The following is a 13,423-nucleotide window of genomic DNA, read 5'->3' on the forward strand; positions in this document are numbered from 1 at the left end:
ATAGTTGGAAGTATTAATATGAATTCATGCTTTTAGATAGATGACATATAGATAAATGATAGATTTGAATAAAATAAAAGTCCATACATGCACACAGGTATAAATATATAAACAAATAAATAAATGGTGGAGAAGGTAAGGCTCTTTCTTACAACACAATACCAATCAATAAACATAGAACACTGGAGTTAGAAAATCAATGGATGCTAAAATTAATGAGCAAAAGTTTGATGAGAAACAATGTATTTACACAGACTTAAAGTATCTGTTTACAGATTATGTATTAATTACAGTGGGGGAAAATAAATTTATTATTAAAAAAATAAAAAAATAATAATTACAGTGGGGGAAAGACAGTAACTCAATACTGGAGAAATTTAGTAGATTTTGAAACCATCTAAACTAAGCAATCAAAATTAACATCAGCAATAATGGGACAATTGATATTGTGTGCCTCCTGATAAAAAGCACTGAGAAGAACACCATATCACTTCTGTAGTATTCTAGCTAAAGATGCAAACCTTAAATCTAACCATGAGGAACATGGGATAAACCCAAATTGAGGGACCATCTACCAAGTAACTGACCTGAATTCTTAAAAAAAAATCCAGGTGAAGAAAAAACAAAGAAAGGCTAAGAAACTGTTCCAGATTAAAGGCAATAAGGAGCCATGACAACTAACCATAATGTGTGAGCCTAGATTGAAAACTGACCTGGGGAATATTAGCTATCATGTGTTTTGACCATTGATAAAATATGGACAATAGAGAGGTACCTGGGTGGCCCAGTTGGTTAGCATCTGCCTTTGGTTTGGGTCATGATCCCAGCATCCCAGGATTGAGCCCTATATTGAGCTCCTTGCTCAGCAGGGAGCCTGCTTCTCCCTCTTCCTCTGCCCCTCCCCGTGCTCATGCACACTCTCTCTGTCTCAAACAAATAATCTTTTTTAAAATATGGACAATAGTTATATTATTTATTAATGTTCAATTTTCTAATTTTGATCATTATACCATAATTATATAAAAGAATGCCTTTTTAAGGAAATACACACTGATGTATTTTAGAGGTAAAAGTAGAGGATGTCTACATCTTACTCTCAAATGGTTCAGAAAAAATAATATACATAAGCTTATAAATAGAGAATGAAAAGAAATTAAGCAAAATGTGAACAATTGCTTAAGCTAGGTAGGGTATACAAGAATTCCTTGAATTTTTCTTGCAGCTTTTCTGTTAGTTTGAGATCACATCAAAATCAAAAATTCCCCCAAAATCACAAACACATTTTACCTTGGGTCAATACCTATCATCTTACTTCCATACTTGCAGTCAATCAGCTCTCCCAAGTTTGGCCCTGCTTGGCTCCAGACTTTGAAGTTAGCTTCTGTTTAGCATCCTGGATCATCAAACCAGTGTGGAATTGCCTATTCTAGCTCTGACATTGCCCCCCCTTCTGGATTCATCTCTCATTATTTTACCATCAGGGACACATCTTGTCCACCATGAGCCACATCTCTTCCATTTCACCATTTCCTTTGTTTTCTCACTTGTACAGTGCTCGGGATGTAGCAGGTGTCTGATTCATACTTATTGGATTGACTTGAACTTGCCTGCTTCAGAGATGTGAAGAAATCTATTATTACTTTCTAAAACTCCCACTCATGAGTCTAAAGGAACTGGAGACAGGCTCTGTGAATCTTTTATGGACTCAAAACTCAAGGAGGAGCCAAAATTTTAAGTGGTTTGGGAGGAATCATTGTCATCCCTGCCTTATCTACACACTGCTTCCTTAAATGAACCATCCAAGGACTCTAAACATAACTGGTAAGACTGGGGAAATCACCGTTTTTCTTATGCAAGTGGTAATTACAAGATGACTTTTCCAGGCCTGACAACTGGAGAATTTGAAAGATTATGGGATATATACTTAATAATAAGCATAATAGCTACCATTTTGCAAAGAAGCTATATGTCAGGAAATGTGCAGGATGCTTGATGTGTATTATCTCTTTTTTTAAGATTTTATTTATTCATTTATTCATGAAAGACACAGAGAGAGAGAGAGAGAGGCAGAGACACAGGCAGAGGGAGAAGCAGGCTCCGTGCAGGGAGCCTGATGTGGGACTCGATCCCGAGACTCCAGGACCACGCCCTGGGCCAAAGGCAGGCACTAAACCGCTGAGCCATCCAGGGATCCCCCTGTATTATCTCTTTTAATCCTCATACTAACCCTGGGGAATAGACATTAACGTACTTCCTTTACAAATAAGGAAAATAAGGCTCAGGGAGTTTAGGTGACTTGTCCAAGTTAAAATACCTCTTAAGTGGGGAGAGCTGGAAATTGAATTCTTCATGTCTCTTTGACTTCAGAACCCATACTTTTGCCATAGCAACACATGATTCACATCAGGCCAGTGGCAACCCTGCAGTTTCCCTGCACTGATTCGTTAAGGGGTCTTCCTAACAGCTGATGTTAGTTACTTTGGAGAAAGGAGTGGTTTTAGTGGGAATGTACATAAACAAGCATTTCTCATACCATTTCAAACATATCACTTGCACTCGATTTGATGTACTTAATGTCTCCAAAACCTCCAGAGGGGAACTTTTTCAGCCACACCCAATCACCCTAGAAAGAAAAGGCAGAGAGGAGTGATGAGACTTAGTTGCCAACAGCTTTAGAGAAATGTCCCTTCCATATGAAGGGTATAATCACACCATCAACTCAAACAGGCTTTGTTCCTCCTCCATTAGCCTCCACCATATGGACATTTTGTATTTGAGCTAAAAATGAGGTCATGCCGGGGTGCCTGGGTTGGTCAGTCAGCTAAGTGTCAGACTCTTGATTTTGCCTCAGGTCATGATCTCAGGGTAGTGAGATCCAGCCCAGCCTCTGGTTCCATGATCAGTGGGGAGTCTGCTTGAGATTCTCTCTCTCCTTCTCCCTCTGCCCCCACCCCCACTCAGTTTCACTCTCTCGCTCTCTCTTTCCAAACAAACAAACAAACAAACAAATAAATAAAATCTGAAAAATGTGGTCATGCAGAGAGTTGAAAAATTAAAATTCTAATTGACTAAGCCCAGGAAAACCATTGCAAGTATCCAGACCCCAGAAAAGGAATGATACAACTCTCCTAAATGACTCCCTTCACTAACTGCAAAAAGTGCTAGGTCATTTCACTTACTCATAGCTAAGTGGTGTAGCCTTCGGTTCCCTGTGGTTAATGATGAGGGTTGGTGGTTACAATTCTTACTGCCTTGAGGCATCCAACTTGGGAGATGTAAGGCCGGAGACATCATAGAGCAAATGTTCTCTGCATTTACCTTTCTCAATTTTTCTCTTGTGGGACAGGCCATTTGGGGGGCCTCTTATGCTTCAGTCATAAGCCAACTGGCTTCAATGTAGATTAAACATTTCTTACTTGGATGCACAAATGTACTACCATAGTAATATGAGTAATGTAGACTCTTTCAGGAGTCTATTTCTGACTTTTTAAGTACAAAGCAGCTATTTCTAAGGCTGCTGTCAAGTCAAACACAACAATTATTTTATTGTCTTCACTTTAGCACCAGCACCTGATAGATAATTTTCTTCTCCATGCATAGCCTCAAGGATTCATCAGTCATCAAGCCCTATTTAGTTTCTGTCTGACCCAAATTTTTTTTAAAAAGCAATACAAATATAGCTCCCTTTTTCTCCATGATAATAATAATGCCTCGCATTTGCACAGTGCTCTTAACTCTTCAAAGTGCTTTCACATCTATTACCTATAGCCTGGATGTTCCATTTCAGGCTGTACCAATTTGTCATCAAGTAGAGAAAATAAAGCAGAGAGCTCTGTGCAGTCAAATTCCAAGAATAAGACTCTCTTATTAACGATTATATCCAGCTGTGGCACTGCATCTGGAGACCTGCCAGAGGCAAAGGCTAATAACGGGAGCTGCGGGCATCTGAGTTACATGTCCGCACTTTGGGTTAGAGGGCATCTTCAAGCCAAGGAGCTCAAAACCCTTTAACTAGGGAATGGCTCTCAGCGGCCTTCAGCAGCTGAACAGTACTGTGCCAGCCAGGCTCAGCGCCTACAGGTAGTTCAGGATCAGTGCCTGCCTGCAGCAGAATGGTCAAGCACGAAAGGCAGCCTGCCTGGTCTCTTGCTCAGAAATTAAATTCTCTGCACCCCAGACCAGCTGTATCATGGGCACCTGGAAACTGGTTAGAACTAAGGCCAAATCTCAGGCTCCACCCTACACTTACTTAATCACAGAAGTCAAGAGGGTCAGACATGAGCTTGGAGTTTTAGCCTTCAGAGGACTTTGCCCTTTAGAGGGATCAAAGCCAAGGTTTAAGCTGCAAGAAAAAAAATTCTAACTGGGAATTCACAAAATCAACAAATGTATAGGATATACCGGTGGGCAATGAAGCCTTTCCAGCACTTTTGCAACCATATTACCCAGCCCCTGGTCATTACTAGTTGTTATGGCAACTTTGTGCTAATTAGAAAGGATGCTCAAGGAAAAATAAAGAAACAAACATGTGAGAACTTTACTTTACAGCCTGTGGCAGCCCTGCAATGTTGGGCAGCAGCCCTGGCCCGATACATTCGTGCATGTGCCACACTCTCATTTACTCATACATTCTCCAGATACCAAGGAACACATTCCTCTAGCAGCATGGATATTCTACATACCACCAAGCCCTGACTGCCAGGTGGAGCCTCTTTGTCAGGTTTGGAGTCAGGCTATAAACGTGGAAGAGAGAAGTTGAAATTGGATCTCCAAGAATATTAGGCAGGAGGAAGGAGTAACCTCAAAAAACTCCTGGGGACTAGTCAAGGTAGCATATAATCAGGTACACATATGTTTACTGGTGACTATGTGTGAGTATAGTTGAGTACACTTGTATAAATGTACATATGAGAAATAGCCCGCCCTCCTCCACCTCATTCCCAAACTAGACTGGGAGGTCAGAACCTCTTTGCCTACTCCTGCACCACTCTCATATAAATTAGTATATGTCTATAATGTGAATAGTACCCTCTTAAATATGGTGCCCTTGCGCAGTGTACAACATGAACGTCAGTACTGGCAGCCCTGACTCTGCCTCTAGCCAGTACCTGATACATTTTTTCCTGGAGTCAGCCTTATTACAGACAGGCGTTAGCCTTCTCTCTGACTTATTAACTTTTAGAAGTAGTTAAGCAGAGCTTTTTTCCAGCCAAATCACCAAATTTGAGAGCTGGAAAGGATCTTGGGTATCCCTGTTCTAATCCCTTCATATTTTGATAAAGAAACTGAAGTCTGAAGAGATTAAGCAACTTGTCCAAGGTCAGAAGGCTAGGTAGTAACAGAACCAAGGTCCTCCACTTTCCACTTTATTGCTCTTTTCTCTCATGGGCTTTCTTTGGTTTGGGGGATTTGTGTGTATTTGTTTTAAGATTTAAATAATTCTCACAAACTCTATAAGCAAATTTTTATTGAGTCTGTGTGTGTCCTATTTCCTGAATAATGAGGAAAAGGAAGGAAACAGGCAGGTTTTATCTTTACCACATATGCATTATTTGTTTTGTTTTTTCCTTTAAAAGTGAGAATAAAATACTTCATTCATCATTCACTTTTTAATTAAGAGGAAGAAACATCAAACCTATCCACTAAATTTTTAGAGGTAATTTAAAGTCTATCAGTTTTGCACTAAGGCCATAGAGGATTAACTAAGAGTCAAGAGATCTAGGTCCTGGACCTGGTTGTGCCTCAAATTCAGGGGTGGCCTTAGGGCAGCCACTTCGGTGGCCTGAGCCCCAGTTTTCTTATGGACAGAGCTGGACGATTCTGTGATGAGAGACATGGTTGGTGGAAAGGAGAGGGGGATGGAAACAGCTATGTGGGATATAGAAGAAGGTGAGAAAAAAATAAGAAAAAGCGCCTTGGGAAAGGAAGATGAATAGGGAGGAAGTATAGTGGGAAGAGAGAAAGGAGACAAGGAGGAAAACACAGGGAGAGGTTGAGAGGCAGAAAGAGTCAGAGATGAAGAGGGAGGGATAAGTTCAGTGGGTTCTCGCTGAGCGTATCAGGATTGTGTTACTGCCCACCTCACCCCTCTCCCCTAGACTGTGGCTATTAGAGTATATTGTGACATGTTCCCACTGGATCTGCTATTCCCAGTTCTCTCTCCCCAGTGTTCTGCTCTGGGGATGTATGAAATAAGGGCCAATTTTCTGGTGCGGCTCCTAAGGTGCCTCATCTCTGTGCAGAATCAAAGTGGGAATTTGTATCACTGTCGCACAATGTAATGGCACATCCTAGGGAAGCCTGTCTTTTGCTATCAGCCATCTGCTACCCCGGGCACACTAGGTAGAACTTGTAGATCTTCCAATAACAATACTTAGGAAAATCTGATTTATTTTAAACAGATGCTAGTTAATGGATCTTCTTTAAAACCCTCCCAATAGAGAACCATTTCAGAAGGCACACTGAACTTCTTTGTGTGATCTGTTGATTCAATTAACTTATGCTCTTTCCCAGAGTCCTCTTCAGCCCTAGCCAGGCAGTTTTCCAGCTTCGGCTATCTTTCTTTGCACCCTGCCATCAGCCTAATCTTGACTTCATGGTGTGGTATTATTCTCACTAACACCCTCCTTTTGTGCACATAAAGGCTCCCTTTGGCCTATACAGTTCAGAAATACTCATGATCTGACTGACTAACAGTCATTATGGGAACTAACTCAACCCTTTGCCTCCTTCCAAGATGAGGAAATATCTGATGGATTCTTAAAGGCCAGTTACATATAGATGTTTATTTTTGCCCTTCTTAATTCTACACTATAACCTCCCATCTCCACCAAATAAAACATAGCACAATTCAACACATAAATTCTTACATAGAATCAGGGAATCATAGCATATCTGAGCCAGAAGAGACCTTCAAGATCTCTTAGTCCAGCAATCTCCAGCCCTGGCTGCACACACAGGGAAACTTGAAAAGAATTCCAATGCCTGAGCCCACCCCATACCAACTGAATCAGATTTACTAGGGATGGAGGCTAGGCACAGGTATGTTTTTCGGTTTTCCATGGAGATTCTAATGAGTAGCCAAGATTAAGAATTTAGTTCAACCCCTAATTTTACAGATGAAAAACCAAGAGATCGCCTTAAGTTACTGAGATTCATTTCAGAATCTTAGAGGTGTCAGTACATTCATAAAGCTATCAGCCCACTGCATTTGACATTCAAAAGCCATGTGATTGTCTTGGTTTTGGTCTTTGAGAAAGTAGAGCTGTCAATTCCCCAAAGCCGCAAGTTTACATGTGAAGCAAATCTCCTCTTTGATTAAATTAGCTTCAAGGCAAGATCCAGAGGGTTTCCTGCTACAAATTTAAGTCAGAACACTCAGGTACACTGAGAAAATATATATCATGCCAATCTTGGTGTTTTAGGCCTCTCTGTCAATTATTTGGCCAATGGAGGAGAGCACTCATTTGGAAAATTCAATACGTTGGACAATCTAAAAACTCATTCTGTTCTGTTTTGGACTTTCTTTGTAGTTACTATTGAAGTTGAGAGTGTTTGCTGCTTTTGGGAGTATCTTCAAACAAAACAAGAAAACCACACTGGGAAGTCATCATTTAGGAGGGACTAGTTTCCCTTTTACCCCCTGCTTAACTCTTTCCTGCTGAGAAGAAACAATTCATCCCTCCAACTGTTGCAAGATTTGTTCTGGTTGCCAAATTCCAGTATCTTAGAACAAGGGGTCAGGGTTGGCCTCTTAAAGCTTGAAAGACAGAAACTTAAGTGAAAAAAATTTTTCATTCTATTTTACACAGTATAAGATCACCTGTTACAGGCTAAGGAAAAAAAAAAGAAAAGAAATGAATAATTTTAAAAGATTTCAGTAAGATCAGAGGATAACAGGTTTAGGAAGAACAACTAGAATTTGAAGGGAAGGGTTTGCCCAAAATACCACTCTACAAAAACATGTTTCTAGACATTCCATCACAAACACATGACTCAGGAATCATTTCTTCTATTATCATACCCATTATCTTTTAGAATGTGTGACATGGTTAAGTGTTTGGCTCCATCGACTTTTTTTTCACGTACACAGTACACAGATGGAGTTGAAAGACCAATGAAATTATAAGTAGATCAATTGCTGAGGAAAATCTTTGTTGAAAAGGTCAGCTAAACAAGTCCATGGGTGGATAATGAACAAAAAGAACTGGAAGGACTTACCAAAAGCCTCAATATTTTTACCCAAAGACTAACTCCTAAATCACTGTCTCATTTTAAAACCTGAGAAGGCAGCAGATTAGATAGCTGTTGGATATCCTACCTCATAAATTGCTATGTTGGAGTTTTCATAGGTAGCTGGAGTTAGACTCCCTGAGGAAAAAGAGAGCCTTGGGGACCTCCCACTTTGGACTTCTGAGGTGATTTGGAAGCTTACACTGGCACGACTTCCTCTCTGTGAAAGGATTAGGGAAAAAAAGGTTATAAACAAAATTCTCATGATTTAGGACAAGGCATTGAACTATGGTAAAGATACTGTTCTTATCTGGCTTTTATTTTCCTCAGAGAGTAACTATAGGAATTGAACTTTGTAAACATGAAATTAATTTTGCCTATCCCCCAGAACAATTTTTTTTAGGCTAGGGTTTCTATCATGCTTCACCTCCATATACCACAAAAGAAAAGTAAATATTCGCAGGTACCTCCATCCAGGATTAGAATCAGTGATTTGGAGGGCACCTGAGTGGCTTAGTAGGTGAAGGGTCTGCTTTCACCTCAGGTCATGATTCTGGGTTCCTCGGATTGATCCCCACATTGGGCTCCCTGCCCAGCAGGGAGTCTGCTCCTCCCTCTCCCTGTGAAGCCCCCCTCCTTCACCCCTGCTCATGCTCACTCACTCTTGCTCTCTCTTTCAAATGAAAAACTAAGATATCTTTTTAAAAAAATCAAAGATTTGGGGGTAGGCAAGAAAGAGCACCAGTCATAATTTAATCTGGGACCTTCGTTCTATAGACAAAAATAAGAACATAAGCATCTAACATTTTGAAAAAAATCAATAGCAGAACTAGCACATAATCCTGCCCTTCTGGCTCTCAGACCTGGCTCCTTTTGTTACACCATCTTGAAAGGCAGCCTTCTTTGTACAGGCAAGATTAATGGCAGAAGGTATCCCAGAAGGCAATAAGATAGTAGAGAGTGAGTAGATCGTCTGCTCATGATTTATGAGTTTGATGCTTAAATAGGCCAAGTTCTTTATTCCTTGATTTGTTAACTTGTACACACAAATCTGGTAAAAGAGGACCAGGAAGTACATCACTGAATGACAAGAGGAAGAGTTATCTGCAATCTGTAGTAACCTTTAAAATTGAATATCTTTTTTTTAAGATTTTATTTTTTATTTATTTGAGAGAGAGAGTGAGAGTGAGCAAGAGAGAGTGCACAAGCAGTGGGAAAAGGGAGAAGCAGGCTCTCCACTGATCAGGAAGCCCAACACAGTACTCAATCCCAGGACCCTGGGATCATGACCCAAGCTGAAGGCAGTCACTTAAACCGACTGAGCCACCCAGGTGCCCCTAAAATCAAACATCTTTATCTTCAACTAAACCAGCAAGCTTATTTCATGTGAAGAAATCATAAATCAACAGGTTCCTCATATTCTCTTCCATGTCCCCAAATGTGCCTTTCTTGGAATTATAGCCATTCAGAGCTAGCAATTACATTTTGTATAATCTAGGCTAGCCCTCACCCCCTTCAACTCTAACACCCCCATTTTACAACAAGGAAACAGAGACCTCATGATGGATATAGGAACTGGACGAAGAAGGTAGATGTCATAATTCCTGGTCTTGTGATTTTTTCTAACACATCAGGCTCAGCTTCACTCTTGCCTCCCAGTAAAAATGAATCTTAAGTACCTTCACATACTCTGCTCTTAATGATCTTTGATAAGCTGAAGATCACTAGTTGCTTTAGCCCTGAGTTAAGTTCAGTCCACCAAGACCAGCCTATCATGAAGTTCCAAGGCAATAGTAAACTACACCTAATGTGTTGAAATCTCAACAGCTCATGATTCAGACAAGATGTAAAACTTGACTCTTCACATAACCCCTGCATAAACCTGAACTCTCCTCAACAAAGCTAGGCCAGGGAGGAATCTACTTCTCTTTCATTCTTTATTTTCATATCTCAGCAGGCGCACCTAAATCTGTATATTGAGACATAGGCCTCTCCATGAAGGGGCACAGGAAAAAGCAAGAGAATCTGCCAAAATCCACAAACATTTGGGCTTCAGCTTTACTTTCTTCTAAAAACTTCCTCTCTTGACCTGACTTCTACTGACCTGCCAATTTTTCTAGACTGAATTAATTTTATATTCACCAAGAGTTTACACTTTCAGACATTCCATTTGGATGGAATTCTTGGCTTGGCTTCTTGACTGATTAGATACAGCCAGCTGCAAGTTTGTGACTACACAGCAATTAAGGAAAACGTACGCTTCCCCTACCTTTTCCCACCAGAAACTCTGATACCAGCCAAATGCCAAAAGGGACATGGAGGCCAAGAGCTATGTTCTAGAATAATGTCATCCTTTCCCACCTGGGCCAAAATAGTAAAAAAATAAAAGAGACATTCTCTATAAAGCTATCAACCCCTGTTGCTTTTCATTTTTCTTACTCATACAGTAAAAGGTGCTGATTATTGGGGTATTTTTTTTACTCTCATTATATCAAAATTTGTGCACAAGTGAAAGAAAGGATATATCATCACGAACAAGTTTTTTTTTTTAATTTAGGCACTTTGTTCATCTGAAAGTAGCACTATCTGTTATTTATAGTGATTTTGTGAGATGCAGTACAAAACCCCAACACGTTTTGTGTTTCAGTAGGAAAGAGAAAAGGCACAGGTGGAGCTTTTACAGACTTAACTGGACTAGTGCAAGGCCTATACAAAGAGGTGGCTAATTCAGCCCAATATCGATCTGTCCTTGTTGTTTTGACACTTGAGAACCAAAACATGTAGGCAATTGAGATGAACTGTCATTTTGACATGGACACCACCACAGGAGTAGGAATTTTAAAAACAGATTTATTGCTCTTAACCAAAACTTTAGTAAACATTGCCACATTTGAACAGCAACTTCTAATTATCTGCTTTTACTACTTATTACCCATTTCTGAATAAAATGTCATGGGATTAAACACTTGCTTTCCCAGTATTGGGTTATATATTGGGATTGCTTCAGAGCTTGCACTTCAGTATCTACCCCTTCTGATTAAGGTGGGAAAGTTCATACAAGGCATATAGGGTATGGCAAATCCAGACAAATTCTGTCACTGAGTCCAGGGTCCTCTGGTGGCTTTAAAAATAGAGACTAACATCAATACATTTTTATGGTATGAGAGTAGAATGTAGCTTTCAGCCACAGTGATAATTTTGGCATTCAGCAGTACATTTCCAGGAACATGATATGAACCTTACAAAAGAATTTTTTTGATGATTTAAACAAATAAGAGTTAGGGTTGGAATTGAGAATTAAATAGGTGAATATTTCATCTGATTCCAACTGCCCAGAGTATTGCCATGTAAACCCATTGTCACCCAGCCAACTAGTTCAAGTATACTTTTCATTTAGTGGTTAGTTTGGTCACAGAGATCATTAATTCTCAGATCTGGTACACTGGTTTAGCAAAAGTAACCAGCACACAGGGGATAATACGATGTGTCTGAATTCTCTCCTTATATCTCACAATCACTATACCCGAATTTGCAAAAACTAATGTCTTTATTTTGGCCACATAGACTAGGCACAGAGAGGCGTACTCTCTCATCACTAGTTACAGTTGACAAAACTCTTCCCCATACTGTCTTTTTTCCCAGCTTTTGTTTATGCTGTTTTCTCTGCTTACAGGGGTCCAGAAGATAAATATAAATTGGTAACATAGGCTGAGTATAAGACAGTAGAGAATGATGGGAACTGTGTCAAACTGCAGAGAGCTTGCCTTCCCAAAAGGGCAACTACTACTGAATACAGACCCATTGCCATGACAATACCCAAAGCTTATGGATGTTCCAACCTTTAAAAAATACCCATAAATCCAGATTTTTATGCATAATCTCCCAATTTCAAAATTCTGGCTACTATTTTTTATAACTCTAAGGATCAAACAAAAGTGGTTACTAGTTTATGGCCTGTGATCCAGACAAGTCCTATCCATCCTTGTTTGAGACCCAGCTTTGGTGCCAGGTGTCTTAAAAAACCTTCTTCCTGAACAAGGGGTAGTGGAAAAGGAGGTGGGCGGGAGAATGGGGTAACTGGGTGATGGGCACTGAGGGGGGGCACTTGATGGGATGAGCACTGGATGTTATGCTATATGTTGGCAAATAGAACTCCAATAAAAAAATATACAAAAAACAAAACAAAACAAAACAAAACCCTTCTTCCACTGATACATCTCCTCTGAAGTTTACCGTACATCTAGTGTCTTTGGTGCAATATGGCAGCTCTCAGCTCTCTTGTGTGGTGTGATTTGGCTCTCTGATTTAATTGTAATCTCTTTGAAGGCAGGAAAGACATGTCATCTCTCACAAAGCCTAGCCCAGGGCCAGAACATAGTAATGGGCATACAGTGAAGAGCACCAGTTGCAACACTATCGCAATCTGAACAGAACCTCCAGGGACATTCAACTGTCTTTCACTCGTTGATTCACTCACCAAACTTTTATGAGCACCTATTATACTATCAGCACTAGGTCAGGTGCTATGGGCTGACATAATGTACCTCTGCCCTTGAGGAACTAGCAATCAAATGCTGTACTCATATATACTAAAGAACAGCTACATGAAGTCAAAGCTACACTATTGCTCAAAGTGCACTGCATCACTTCCACAAAACTGTTCTAAGACAGCACTATATACTAGAAATGTAACCTCAACTACATACACACTTTGAGCTTTCTAGTATTCATGTTAAATAAAGTAAAAACCAGGTGAGAGTAATTTTAATGATACATTTTATTCAACCCACTATATCCAAAGTATTATCATTTTGACATGTAATTAATATATTTTTTTAATTTCATGAGATATCTTATGTTTTTGTACTAAATCCCCTATATCCAGTGTGTATTTTACTCTTACAGCACATCTCAATTCTGACTCGTCACATGTTGTTTTTTTAAGATTTATTTAGGGGTGCCTGGATAGCTCAGTCCCTTAAGCATCTGCCTTCAGCTCATGTCATAATCCTGGTATCCTGGGATCAAGCTCTGTATGGGGCTCCCTGCTCAGCAGGGAGTCTGCTTCTCCTTCCATTCCTCCCCCCTACTTATACAATCTGTGTGTGTGTGTGAAATAATTTTTTATTTATTTTATTTTTTTTTTATAATTTTTTAAAATAAAGATTTATTTATGTGTGTGTGTGAGAGA

The 13,423-nt window shown here is 39.8% G+C and overlaps 1 protein-coding gene across 1 annotated transcript in view; it reads right to left on the reverse strand.

Moving 5' to 3' along the window:
* The window catches only part of GUCY2F (guanylate cyclase 2F, retinal), a 98,374-nt gene that overhangs the window by 54,589 nt on the left and 30,362 nt on the right, over positions 1-13,423 (reverse strand). The window contains exons 6-7 of the mRNA XM_025431863.2: positions 8,321-8,452; positions 2,534-2,623 (exon numbers count right to left, since the gene is read on the reverse strand). Of these exons, the coding sequence (XP_025287648.1) occupies positions 2,534-2,623; positions 8,321-8,452 (222 nt within the window). The remainder of the gene's footprint in view (positions 1-2,533; positions 2,624-8,320; positions 8,453-13,423) is intronic.

The sequence above is a fragment of the Canis lupus genome, chromosome X (genome assembly GCF_003254725.2).
Source record: "Canis lupus dingo isolate Sandy chromosome X, ASM325472v2, whole genome shotgun sequence".
NCBI lineage: Eukaryota > Metazoa > Chordata > Mammalia > Carnivora > Canidae > Canis > Canis lupus.